The 12,901-nt window shown below is 36.4% G+C and overlaps 1 protein-coding gene across 2 annotated transcripts; it reads right to left on the bottom strand.

Annotated features, from left to right (window-relative positions):
- Nucleotides 1–3,240: 3,240 nt before the first annotated feature.
- On the bottom strand, nt 3,241–10,286 carry LOC119500943 (histone-binding protein RBBP7). 2 transcript variants are annotated; one of them, XM_037790996.1, is made up of 13 exons: nt 10,134–10,286; nt 7,738–7,882; nt 7,163–7,308; nt 6,506–6,682; nt 6,276–6,391; nt 5,822–5,982; nt 5,552–5,678; nt 5,387–5,464; nt 5,090–5,166; nt 4,591–4,648; nt 4,192–4,302; nt 3,558–3,670; nt 3,321–3,464 (listed from the first exon to the last, which is right to left on the bottom strand). In XM_037790996.1, the coding sequence occupies exons 1-12, from the start codon at nt 10,147–10,149 to the stop codon at nt 3,566–3,568; spliced, it is 1,317 nt and encodes a 438-aa protein (XP_037646924.1). In that variant the 5' UTR covers nt 10,150–10,286; the 3' UTR covers nt 3,321–3,464; nt 3,558–3,565. The 2 variants fall into 2 exon arrangements, with proteins under 2 accessions (XP_037646925.1, XP_037646924.1); XM_037790997.1 differs by lacking the exon at nt 3,558–3,670 and having other exon boundaries at nt 3,241–3,464; nt 6,506–6,679.
- Between the last annotated feature and the right edge of the window lie 2,615 nt (nt 10,287–12,901).

Genomic DNA, 12,901 nt, shown 5'->3' with positions numbered 1-12,901 from the left:
TAAAGCAGTGGTCGAGCAGGGATGTATAAAGATCAGATTCTACCAATAGAACCATGTTCCTCCATAATTCATAAAACACTTGTAAAATATACGTTTGTTTTCCTGTTTAGCAGGCAACTATTATTATTATTATATATTATTATTATTATTATTATTATTATTAACTAAAGAGATACATTTTTTTTTCTTTTGTTTTTTTTTCTTTTGTTTTTAAATCACAGATTTCCTTTCTTTGTCATTGATTTTTCACCAGTTTTTAATTATTTTTAATTAACAAGTAACCTATTTCTGTTTTAACGATTACATGCTATTTTAGCATATACTTATTACATAATGTTTATAATAAAGTAATTTTTGACAAATTTTGAGGTAAATATTTGGGTAATTTGGCAGTAATTCTAATTATTTTATTACTATTTCTGCTGCACATCAAATCAAGCGCTTCCTAAACTAACATCCAGCCACCAGCCGGCGTTCGAGATGTTTTGGCTTCACTTTTGGGGATAGATATTATCTATACAACCAATGTGTTTATGATTATATTGAGGGCATACAATTGTTTATCTGGCCTGTTTTGACGATTACATACTATTTTAGCATACACTTATTACATAATGGTTATAATAAAGTAATTTTCGATAGATTTTGAGGTAAATATTGGGATAATTTGGCAGTAATTCCAAAGAAATTTCAAATAAGTTACTTGTTTATTATCACCTAATTACCATGACATTTGCGGACCTGTAAAATAAAGTGTTTTAAACTTTACAAAGAATTATGCAGAAAGAAGTTTATGCAGGCTTAACGTACAAAGCAAGCATACAATCTATCCAAACCCACTGCATGTGTCCTAATCCATGGCTAATCTCCAGCTCAGTACAGCTCATTGTTAAAATAGGGCCTTTAGGCTTGAGAAGCGGCTGCTCTTCATCGGAGGTGGAAAACTAGTAGAACACACTTCTGATCAGAAACAAATCTCACCATTGTGTGACTTATTTTCGACACAAATGTAACCTGGTAGCTAATGTGATGATTCAGGGAGTTTTTCACAGAAATTTCACAGAAGTTATTTGCTCATAAATTAAATGTATTATATTATTAAATGTATTGAATACATTATCAGCTATTGAGAAATGGTGAAATATAATTATTAAATAATGTTTATAATAAAGTCATTTTTGATAAATTTTGAGGCACATATTTGGGTAATTTGGCAGTAATTCCAAAGAAATTTCAAATAGGTTACTTGCTAATTATCACCTAATTACCATGAAATATGCGGACCTATAAAATGAAATGTAACTATATCTCATTTAATTAATCTGAAAATAAGTATTAAGTATAATATTAATTAACTTCACAGCAAATATACACACAAACTGCACCATACCCATCATATGGAGGCTAATTGTAACCTCTTTTGCGCTTGACATTTGTTAGGCTTTTAATGTGGAGGTATACCCTTACACATCCGGTAGTAATCTGACTAACTTGATACAGCTAAAGTCAAAACCAAAAGCAAAAAACCTCTGAGCTCAGAGAGAGGGAGGAAAACAACAGCCACTTGATACCCAATCCCATCAACAACTACAGAAACTACTTACTGTGTCTAAACCATCTCAGCCAATTAAAGTCATCATCTTCTTCTTCTTTGGTATAACTGCAGCTTTTTATGTTGAAAAAATGTCATTAAGGTTGCCTCCTAAAGGAGAGTAAACTGTAATGTTGGAAGTGATTGTGAGGTGACTACTAATTCCCATTCCCTGGTATGAACCAAATGGAAATGAACATTTAAATAGCCTACAGTTTGAGGAGTGTGTGGAGAATTAGGAACGCGTTTTAGAAAGCAAAACCAAAAAGGTCATAATAATAATTTGACAGGGAATTTAAAGTATCAGAGTTTACCAGGTAGATCCCTACACCAGATGGTGGATCTTGCCTTATAATGTGAAGTACAAGTTCTCTAGTGGTCCAAAACATTTACTTGGTTAAATTGTGCTTGTCTTCACCTATTTACTTGACTTACTGTGTACACCAGAAATACTCACGAGGCATCATTCTGGTAACAGTAAAATGAACAACCTTTTAGAGAATTTGAGAAGTTAAAACTGTCCCTTAGTCTGTGGAAATTGAGCACCAGAGGGATTATATTTGATGTATTTTTGTTTTTTTTACTAAGTAAATAGTTGCTCCCTGTATGAGTTTGGTTTGGCATTAATGCAGTGACGGCCTGTTATACTGTTTACTGGTACAGCTGGATAATAGATGCTTTTGCACAGTATAGTTAAGAACGGTAACACTTCATTTTACAAGTCGGCAAATTTCATGGTAATTACGTGATAATTAGCAAGTAACTTATTTGAATGTGATGTTTTGGCTTCACTTTTGGGGATAGATATTATCTATACAACCAATGTGTTTATGATTATATTGAGGGCATAACATTGTTTATCTAGCCTCTTAATGTTGTTATTTTTGCTCTCAAAGTGCACCAGATTGATGCATTTAACTTTAAAATGTAGCTAAGATAAGGGTAGGGATCCTACACACTGGACCTCTAACATAAATGAGAAACGTATCTTTGAAAAGTTATAAAAGTTTTATTGCAATTTGTGGTGCAGGAAACAAAACATGGAAATTTCACATTATGCAACAACAGAAAGAGGAGATGAGAAAGATGTGCGTTACCCTCAAGTGCACTAATTTAGTCCCAGACCTTTCACTCAACCAAATACTGAAGAGTTTTATGTACCTTATGAACGGGAAGCAAACACAGCAGGGAATGTTTCTTCAAAGGACAGCCGTCAGGTGTCAGCTAAGTATGATGTTATGTAACAAAAAATAACAGCCACTTGGACAGATGTAGATCAGGTTTTCCAAAAGCATTTCAGTGCTCGGATCGTCTTCTACTGTCCGCGTTTCATTACATATCGGTGTCTTGAGGGAAGCCTACTAGCTAGTGGGTTTCTGGCTACTCATGAGTCAAAATGTAAAATGACACTTCTCATGTTTTCCTTGCGTGAGCACTTTGAAGTTAACTGGTCTTAATAGCTTACAGTGACTTTCTGGTTCCTTCACCACAACAAACCTATCCCCAAACACTGGAGATACTACACCTGAGCAGGTCCAACATGTCAGCTCCTATCCTACCAAGTTCTGAAGTGCTTTTGGGTACCTGGGCCGCGGTGAAGTGTAAGCCAGATGAGCCTGAATCCAATGTCTGTTTGCAAGGGTGGAGTCCATGCTGTCTCTGACTCTCCACACCGTTCCGTCATGTGGAGAGAAGACACTTTTCATTTTGCACTTGATGAGCCAGAGAGGGAAATGACAGGCTGGGTTGGGTGGGGGTGGGGATGGGAGGGTGCCTGGAGAGAGCCTCATGCAGAGCTGGGTTAGGATCCCTGAGCCTCCAGCTCTGATGCAGGGGTGTTGTCTGGCTCCTCGTCATTGTAGATATTCTCTGCCTGGAGAAGAAGAAGGGAGGAGGAAGACATTCATGAACACACTGTAGAAAGGCAGCAGGTGCTTCTCTAGCTTGTAGATTTGTATGTTTCTACCTCAGCTCTCATTTGACGCTGGGTTGACCAAGGCCCTGTTCAGACCTGGTATTAACATGCATCTCCACATGCGTCTTGAGTGACCACTTGTGATCTGATCTCACTTCCCCGCTCTATATTCAAATAAACACGTAGTAAACACACGGCTAATACAGCAGACGTTGTGACATGATATTAATACATGAATGTCAGTAGTAATATCCTACATATCCCTGAATTCTGGTTTATTAACATCAAAATATGAGGTTACCGCTGCCTTTGCCAGACAACAGCGGGGTACAGAGCTCCAGAGAGCCGGGGAGGAGAGCGGGCGGGCGGTCGGTTGTCAGGAGATTAGCCATGGATTTGGACACATGCAGTGGGATAGATTATGTGCTTGCATTGTACGTTAAGCCTGCATAAACTTCTTTATGCATAATTCTCTTTGGAAAGTTTAAAACATTTAATTACACAATGATAAAGAATGCTTTTGAGGTGTTGGTATATCATACAGTGCCGACATCAACATCTGCCAATGACCTCAGTCAGTTAACTTTGGGTCTGATGTTCTACTGGGTTCATGGGGAGAGACTGGAGCCATCATAATCCCCAAAAAAGAAAAGCTGTGTGGGTGATGGACGGCAGCTGTACTCACCATCTGCCACACTTGCATGATGTTGTCCTCGGACACTGAGCAGATGACCCAGGGTTCATTGGGGTTCCAGGAGAAGTCGGAGATCTTGGCTGTGTGGCCGCCGTGGATGAACTGACGGGAAAAAAGGTGGAAATTAGACATAACAACAGCCAGAGGTAAACAGGCAAGCAGGACTTTAGAAACATGGACAAACCCTACAAAAGTGAAAGATCAGGGCTTTGAAATTCACTAGTAACTCCGTGTCTGAATTGTGTATTGAACGGCTGTCCAATCACATTATACCCACTGCTTGTTGTGCTCAAGTGTAGGAAGGTTTATTGGCTACTGACAACAGTAAAGATCTCAGGATGATTTAAGAGTGACTGAATTCAGTAATCTTGATCATAGGATATCACTTACCAGCAGCTCTGGTGGGCCATCCTCAGCATCTTCTGCTGACTGCTCCTCACCGATTTTACTAGAAAAAGAAAATAAATTGGTTAGTTAGTTCCTCTTCAGTATTTCCATTTTAGAATCACAAATATTTACCACATTGTGTGAGCAATTGGTCTGAAAAATCCAGTATTGGTCAGCCTCTACTCACTTCTTCTTCTCAGTATAGGTGTACTGTTGAAACCAATGTGGTAACCCTTTCAAACAGCCGAAGCTTGGTCTACACTGATACTTATAGCCCTCTGGTAATACAAGTAGTATTGGACGGTGAGGAGATGATATATTGTATTGATATTAGTTATTATGATGCCCTAATGCACCGTATTTAAATTGTAATTTCCTTTAGTTATTAAACTAAATCAGTTGAGATGGTTCAGGCATCTGATCAGGATCCTGAGATTTTGCTAAAAACTCCTTACCAAAACATTTAAGATATGGATTATGAGATATGTTGGACAGTAATTACCTGAGATCCCAGACGTTGAGGCGTCGGTCGGTGCCGCTGGAGGCCAGGATCGTCTCATTGTGAGGAGACCATTGTACCTAATGAATTGGACAGTTGGTCAGTGGCAGGTCAATGTAGTGCTCATATAGCAGCATGGACTTTTTGTAAAAACTCTACCTAAGCTTGGTAGGCAGCACCTCAAAAAAAACAGGTTCGGCTCATATCCCACAATAGACCTGTTTGTCTTTTTTAGGGGGGGTACAGGGGGTCTTTAGGTTTAACTGCAAATAAACATTTGGAAGCAATTTAAGTTCTTACCTGGAAAATCTCATCTTTGTGGGACTCAAAGGAGTGGAGCTTCAGTTTGAGGTTCCTTAGATCCCACAGTGCAACAGTCTGAGAGAAACAAAACAACCGTTGCATTAAATAGTTATTCCAATTTATTCCATTTTACTTCAGAGTGTATTTTCTTCTTCTCTCTACCTTATCAGCAGAACCAGTGGCGAGAATGAACTCGCTGTAGGGGTTGAAGCTCAGACAGTTGACCTCAGCAGTGTGAGCATCTACTGCGTGGCTGGCTTTGGATGTGGTGTTGGACCGAGTGTCCCATCTGGTGGAGAGTCAGAGGCAGCAGGGACATCATTTATTTGGTTAGAAATAAAACAATGAAACGGAGCACTTGTAACTTGATCAATCTCTTGTCCCCATTCACAAAACCAGACAACCGAGCGCCAATTTCTATCGACCACTTACATCATGAGCTTCTGGTCGTCGGCCACTGAGCCAAACAGGGATTCATGGAGCAAATGCCAGGAGACATCTTCCACCACTGCTGTGTGGCCGGTGAAGATGGTCTTTGCATCCACAATCTTCCCTTCCTTTGGGCCGGCACCGATGTCCCATAGACAGATGGTCTGGAGAAAAATCAGAGGGGGAGCACAATCAATTTTTAAGCTCAACTCAAGGTTTAAACATTTTTAACTCCAGCAACATGCCTTTGCCTTATTTTGTACTGTCTAAAGGGATTCTGTGTTTATCACATCCTCTAGCGTCATTCCATTGACTGTGTATGTAATCAAACTGTCTTGAAAAGTCACTCCGCTTTCAGTCTGAACAAACCTGTGGACCCTTCTTTCAGGCACACTCTCATGTGCACTGTATAACCAGTAAACGAAGGCCCTGTTGGCTTTTAGTTCTGGTCACTTACATGGTCATCGGAAGCACTGAGTAGGTTGCCGCTGAGGTTAGGATTCCAGGAAAGGCCGTAGCCTTCTTTCTGGTGGCCTTTCAGCCTCAAGTCAGGACTACACTCCCCACTGGGATCTGAAACACACAAATAAACACTGCATTCACACTTCATGATCTGGTGATTCACTGGCGTTATTGTGCATTCTGATGCGTGTAGTCACGAGTAGATCAGCACAGCAGGGATCCAACCTGGCTTAGACGGGTGCTTGTTGTAGTCGAAGACCAGCACGTCAGAGGTGGGAGTCTTGGTGGCGATGATGCAGTGATTCTGGGGCATGTAGCGGGCTCGGTTGACCTCTCCCTCGTGGTTGATCTTGATCTCGATCTCGATTTTCCCACTTACTGAGCCAAATCCACCAAACTCTGACAAGAGAATACAATGAGACTTTAGTATGGACAGCGGACACCTGCAGGTTAAACCTGGCTTGGTCAGTCTTTTTTACTGCACAATATTGGTCGCTGATATTTTATTGGCTGATAAACACAAAATTAAAAAGTAGATAACTCACAAACCAATATGTAGTTAAACTATTACTTTACCCCTTTAGTTTGATATGTATTGATTGCTTTCATTTGTATTAAGCTTTAGACTTGGACTGTACCTTAAAGTTGTTCAGTGGCCATGCTAACATACTAACACTACCTTCAGCAGACCTACACACAGCTGGGCACCCATCAACATACCTGCTGGAAGACAGAAGAACACAGTTTCAGCATAAAGAATTCTCTCACCATATAAAATATCTGAGCTAATCCAGTTTCTGACAAAAACACACATATGTATATATATATATATATTAAATAAAAATATGACATTGTCCACAGGATGACTCCTGGTGTATTTACCTCCTTTCTCGCTGTCGTAGTGCGAGGCGTCAAACTGGGCATCATCATTTGGTACCTGGACGCTGGCAATCACAAGGTGGTTCTGCTCATCTGATGTATGGGTCCCCAGAACCAGCCTGTGAACGGCATAGTCCTTCCCCTCTGGCCTGCAGAGTTCCACAAAATGGACATGATATTAATCTAGCCTTTATTCTGTAGCAAATATAGCTTTGCCTTTAAGTTATCACAGAGAGCGGGAGGAGATTGGACAGACGTTTAATTGGCTGACACACTGATCACTGGGCTGTCTGTCCCACTTCTGACCAGATGTTGGCTTTGACTTGCAGTTTGGTTATTAACAAACCCAAGAGAGGACCAAGAGAAATAGATGTTGCAGGAAAACACCAGCAAAAAGAGACGCACAAAGAGATGGGTGACTGTCCCGTCATGCAGGTGTTGGACAGTGGCACACATTATTGTCCATAATAATGTATTTATTACAGACATTGTCCGTAATAAGTAGCTTGTCAGACACAAACTGCTGTTGGGATTTAAACCACATTTTATGGGCACTAAGATAGAGACCATGTAAATACCTGTTGACATCTGGAAGCCACTGGACAGTGAGGCTGGGCCACTCCAGCGCGTGAGTCATCACCAGGTCATACAGGAAAGGTGTGTTTTTCTTCCAGATCTTGTACTCTTCATTGATGACCCTTTCTTCCACCGCATCATCATACACTATAGCAAAACAACATGGTATAAATTACAGGTATAACAGCATATAGTAGCACCTAGTGTATTTTTCTAAGATTACATTTACATATTTACTCGAGAAAAGTTGATTAAGCACACATAGTTCCGGTTACACATAGGGCTGTGTATTGGCAAGAATCTGGCGATACGATACGTATCATGATACAGAGGTTAGGATTAAATTGCAATACTGTAAGCAAGGTGATATATTGCGATTTTTTATATCTAATTCTAGGAAAACTGTCATAGTATAAAGAACACACCACCATATGCATGAAATCTGAGTAAAATAACTTTTTTGGGGGCTGTCAAAGTTAACGCGTTAATGCAAATTCCTTTTAACACCACAAACTTCTTTAACGCACTAACGCAATCAATCTTTAGGGGGTTGTAGCAGGCTCAGTTTTAAAGCTAGAGTAACGAGTACTGGTATCATATGAAACTACAACAAATCCATTGGTACCAACAATGCCCCACTAGATTGTCGTGAAGGAGGTTAAATAACGCTCCAAACTGACACTAAATTTGGTGAGGAAAAACTGTCATGGTCATTTTCAAAGGGGTCCCTTGACCTCTGACCTCCAGATGTGTGAATGTAAATGGGTTCTATGGGTACCCACGAGTCTCCCCTTTACAGACATGCCCACTTTATGATAATCACATGCAGTTTGAGGCAAGTCATAGTCAAGTCAGCACACTGACACACTGACAGCTGTTGTTGCCTGTTGGGCTGCAGTTTGCCATGTTATGATTGGAGCATATTGTTTTATGCTAAATGCAGTACCTGTGAGGGTTTCTGGACAATATCTGTCATTGTTTTGTGTTGTTAATTGATTTACAATAATAAATATATACATGCATTTGTATAAAGCAGCATATTTGCCCACTCCCATGTTGATAAGAGTATTAAATACTTGACAAATTAAATTAAAAAATTTAAGGTACATTTTGAACAGATAAAAAGAGTGTGATTAATTACAATTAATCATGGACAATCATGCGATTAATCACGATTACATATTTTAATTGATTGACAGCCCTACTTTTCTTTTAATGCAATCAGAACATCTGCATTTATCACAGTCCCTGTAACATCCAGCATCATAGCACTACATGTGCTATGATGCTGGATGTATCAGTATCTTCTAACCCTTGGTAGAAGATACAGGACCCCCAGGACTCTCACCAGCAGACTGAGGAATATTTGTTTTCCCCCGGGCCATCAGACTTTTAAATAGATAATTCATACGACACCTTCTCACACAAAAATGTATCTTATACTGTATATGTTCTTAATATGCCTTGTACAAAGTATTTCCTTTTATAATTGTAATATAACTTATTATTTTAATGGTTGCTGAAATGTGCTCTACAAATAAAGCTGCCTTGCCTTATGACTTTATTATCATAATATCACTTCTTTTTCTCTTAAACTTATGATCTTATACTGCACTAGTGCTTTTATTCTTGTGTGTTATATTCTATCCTAGCTTTTATTTTTAGCTTGTTTTTATTTTCCAATCTTTAATGTTTTTATAACTGTTTTAATTATGTCTTATTATTCTTTTGCACTTTGTCTCAATGTTCTTGAATGTTTATGTAATGTGCTCTACAAATAAAGCTGCCTTACCTGTGAGGGTTTCTGGACAGTATTTGTCATTGTTTTGTGTTGTTATTTGATTGCAATAATAAAAATATGCATACATTTGCATAATATCCATGTTGATAAGAGTATTAAATACTTGACAAATCTCCCTTTAAGGTACATTTTCAACAGTTAAAAAAAATGTGTGATTAATTACAATTAATCATGGACAACTAGTTACACATTAAGTGACGTTATAACCAGATAGAAACAGAAGCAGTCTGGTGTTGCTGAAGCAGCTGGAGGTTCAACAGACACATGTAACTCCATTATAAACTACAGGTAGAGCCTGCTAGCTTACTTCAACGTTACAATAACGACACTAAATCATAAATAAAGAATCATAATCATAGCTGGTAGTGTTGTTGATGTTTGGTGAACTTAAAAGAGTATATTGTTTGACATAAAACGTCTTTATAACAGCAGAGAGCAGCACACAGACTGTTAAACTAAAACCCAACACGCCTCCTGAGAGGACTTCACTGAGCTAGCATGTTAGCATGCCATGCTAACAGCACAAAGCGGTTACACGAGGATAAACAGGCCACTGCTTTAATATTAGACATATATATAGCTGTGGTTATAACCTACCCTCTTTATCAGCCATATTCCAGACTCTGCGCTCTGTCACGATGCTCTAAGGCAGAGTAGTAGGTTGTTTATAGTGAGTACTGCTGTTGTAGCTGCTCGTAGACTCCTCTACTGAAGAGACGCTTCCTTTTCAGCGCCCAATTACTCCATGCGTACTGCGCATGCGTCAGTACGAGCATACCAACAAGGGTCAATACTGCGGACTGCGCATAGTAGGGAGCTGCGCAGACAACTTGTGGTGCGTTTAAGTGAAGCTCGTGAACTCGTGTGTGTACTATATATATATATATATATTTTTTTTTTGTTCAATAGACTTTATTTTAACATATGCCTTACATATGAAGGAAATAAAGGGATTCATTAAAAAAAAACAAAATAAAACAAATAAAAATGAAATTAAAAAAAAAAAAATAAACATAAAATACAAAACATGCCAGGGGTTAATATATATATATATATATATATATATATATATATATATATATATATATATATATATTATTTTTATTTTTTTTCAATAGACTTTATTTTAAATTCGTAAACAATACAAAGAACAATTAAATCAATGCATATAAAGGAAATAAAGGGATAAATTAAAAAAACAAAATAAAACAAATAAAAATGAAATTAAAAAAATAAAAAATAAACATAAAATACAAAACATGCCAGGGGTTAATATAAATATATATATATATATATATATATATATATATATATATATATATTATTATTATTTTTTTTTTTTTAAATAGACTTTATTTTAAATTCGTAAACAATACAAAGAACAATTAAATCAATACATATAAAGGAAATAAAGGGATACATTAAATAAAACAATATCAAACAAATAAAAATGAAATCAATAAAAAAAAAGTAACATAAAACACAAAACATGCCAGGGGTTAATATAAATAAATAAATACATTAATATATATATATATTTTTTTTTCAATAGACTTTATTTTAAATTTGTAAACAGTACAAAGAACAATTAAATCAATACATATAAAGGAAATTAAGGGATACATTAAAACAAAAAAAACAAAAAAAAAAATGAAATAAAAAAAATAAAAAAAAGTAACATAAAACACAAAACATGCTAGGGGTTAATATAAATAAATAAATAATAGTAACTTAAGTAAAAACATTAAAATGGGAGCACAAACTCACTGTTTTACTAGCCTTTTCTATTTTTTGCAGAAGATATTGTCTTAATATATCGTTCCATTTCTTTCTTGAAAACATAAAAGTGAGGTTTAACTCTCGCAAATTTGCATTTATGAATGTAAAACTTTGTGACAATGATAATGAGATTGATAAGAAAATATTCTCTCTGATATATATTGTGTTGAATCTTAAAAAAATCAAAAAATACATTTTACAGCAGAAGTTCAAAGTCACAGATAATATTTTCCAAGATAAATCTACAAATATCTTGCCACAGTTTACGGGTAAATGTATATTTTCAGAACTGATGGACAATAAATGCCTGATTAAAACCGGTATTCTTAATTAAATTTGTGAAGCCAGTTATTTATTTCTCTTTTGAAACTGCATTTTCAATTTTAAATTCCATTATTTATTTATGAATTCATTAATGTTTTTTTAAATGATGTACTTATTGACTGTTTTAAGGTGTTTTTTTTTTTGTGAATCCCTTTTTAATTTGAACTACTTATTTATGGATTAATATTTCATTTGTAAATTCTTTTCATAATTTTTTTTATTGCCCATTAAAATGTCAAATAATTAAATACTTTGTAATTTTCGTCCATTTATTCATAGATTAATACATTAATTTGTAAACATATTTATTAATGACTATTTTTATTGTACTAGTTATTAATCAATTAAATGTTCTATTACTATTTACGTGACTCTTGTGGTCCTCCATAGTTATCATGGTAATGTTTAGTATTAGCTCAAATCACAGATGAGCTAAAGTGCATCTGAGGCTTACAAGTACAGCTGATTTAATTAAGTTAACAATTTTGTTTTTGTGTCGTGTAATGAGCACTACGGCCTCACTTTGCATTCCAATGAGTTTATTTTGTAAAAGTCTCGTCCATAAACAGCAAAAAACAGTTTACAGTAAATTACAAACCTTGAAAATGCAAAACATGTTCCAAATACGAGCATAACAAAGATTTGAAGGAAATAAAATTAAAAAAGCATGAGTTTACATACAGAAAGTGTCTTAATCAGCTATCATCAAAAAATAAATATACGGTAGGTCTATAATCTCATGACAACAATTAGCGGAAGCAAAGTAAAGGCAACCGGCACAGAGAGAGAAAGAGTCTGGTGTCATCTTTAATCAATCTAAGTAAACTCTGTATTCACAACATTTCAGATGAAAACCATTATCACAGCTCTTCCTGATGTGGTTCAGTTTACCGTCAGGTTTAGACATTGAGACGAGGCAACAGAAAAAAAAAAAAAGTGGATTTTTTTCCTCCAAGTCCATCACACAAACTAACAAATATCTGATTTTTAAACTAAGAACCAATGGATACTTTCATATAAGAATGATCTGGAGTACAACAGTAGAGCATGCCACTATAAAAAGCTTTGAAATATACAGTGATCTATTTCACAGATACACAGAAGAACAGATGTATCACGTTTTTCCATAAAAAGATGGAGCTGTTTTTACCTAGAGAGAGCAGTTCCGAGTAGAATAGTGGTCCTATATTCTACAACAAAAGTCAAATATACAGAGAGATAGTTAATTTTGAGTTACAATGTGTAACCCAGTTGTGCACAAC

This window comes from Sebastes umbrosus, chromosome 2 (assembly GCF_015220745.1).
Source record: "Sebastes umbrosus isolate fSebUmb1 chromosome 2, fSebUmb1.pri, whole genome shotgun sequence".
NCBI classification, from domain to species: domain Eukaryota; kingdom Metazoa; phylum Chordata; class Actinopteri; order Perciformes; family Sebastidae; genus Sebastes; species Sebastes umbrosus.
This window is presented reverse-complemented; position numbering and strand designations above follow the sequence as displayed.

Excerpts from the sequence above, each read along its gene's own strand:
- LOC119500943 (XM_037790996.1), bottom strand. Across the intron at positions 5,983-6,275 it reads TCAGTGCTTCCGATGACCAT|ACCATCTGTCTATGGGACAT; the intron begins GTAAGTGACCAG and ends ATTTTTCTCCAG. Across the intron at positions 5,679-5,821 it reads GACGACCAGAAGCTCATGAT|ATGGGACACTCGGTCCAACA; the intron begins GTAAGTGGTCGA and ends ACTCTCCACCAG.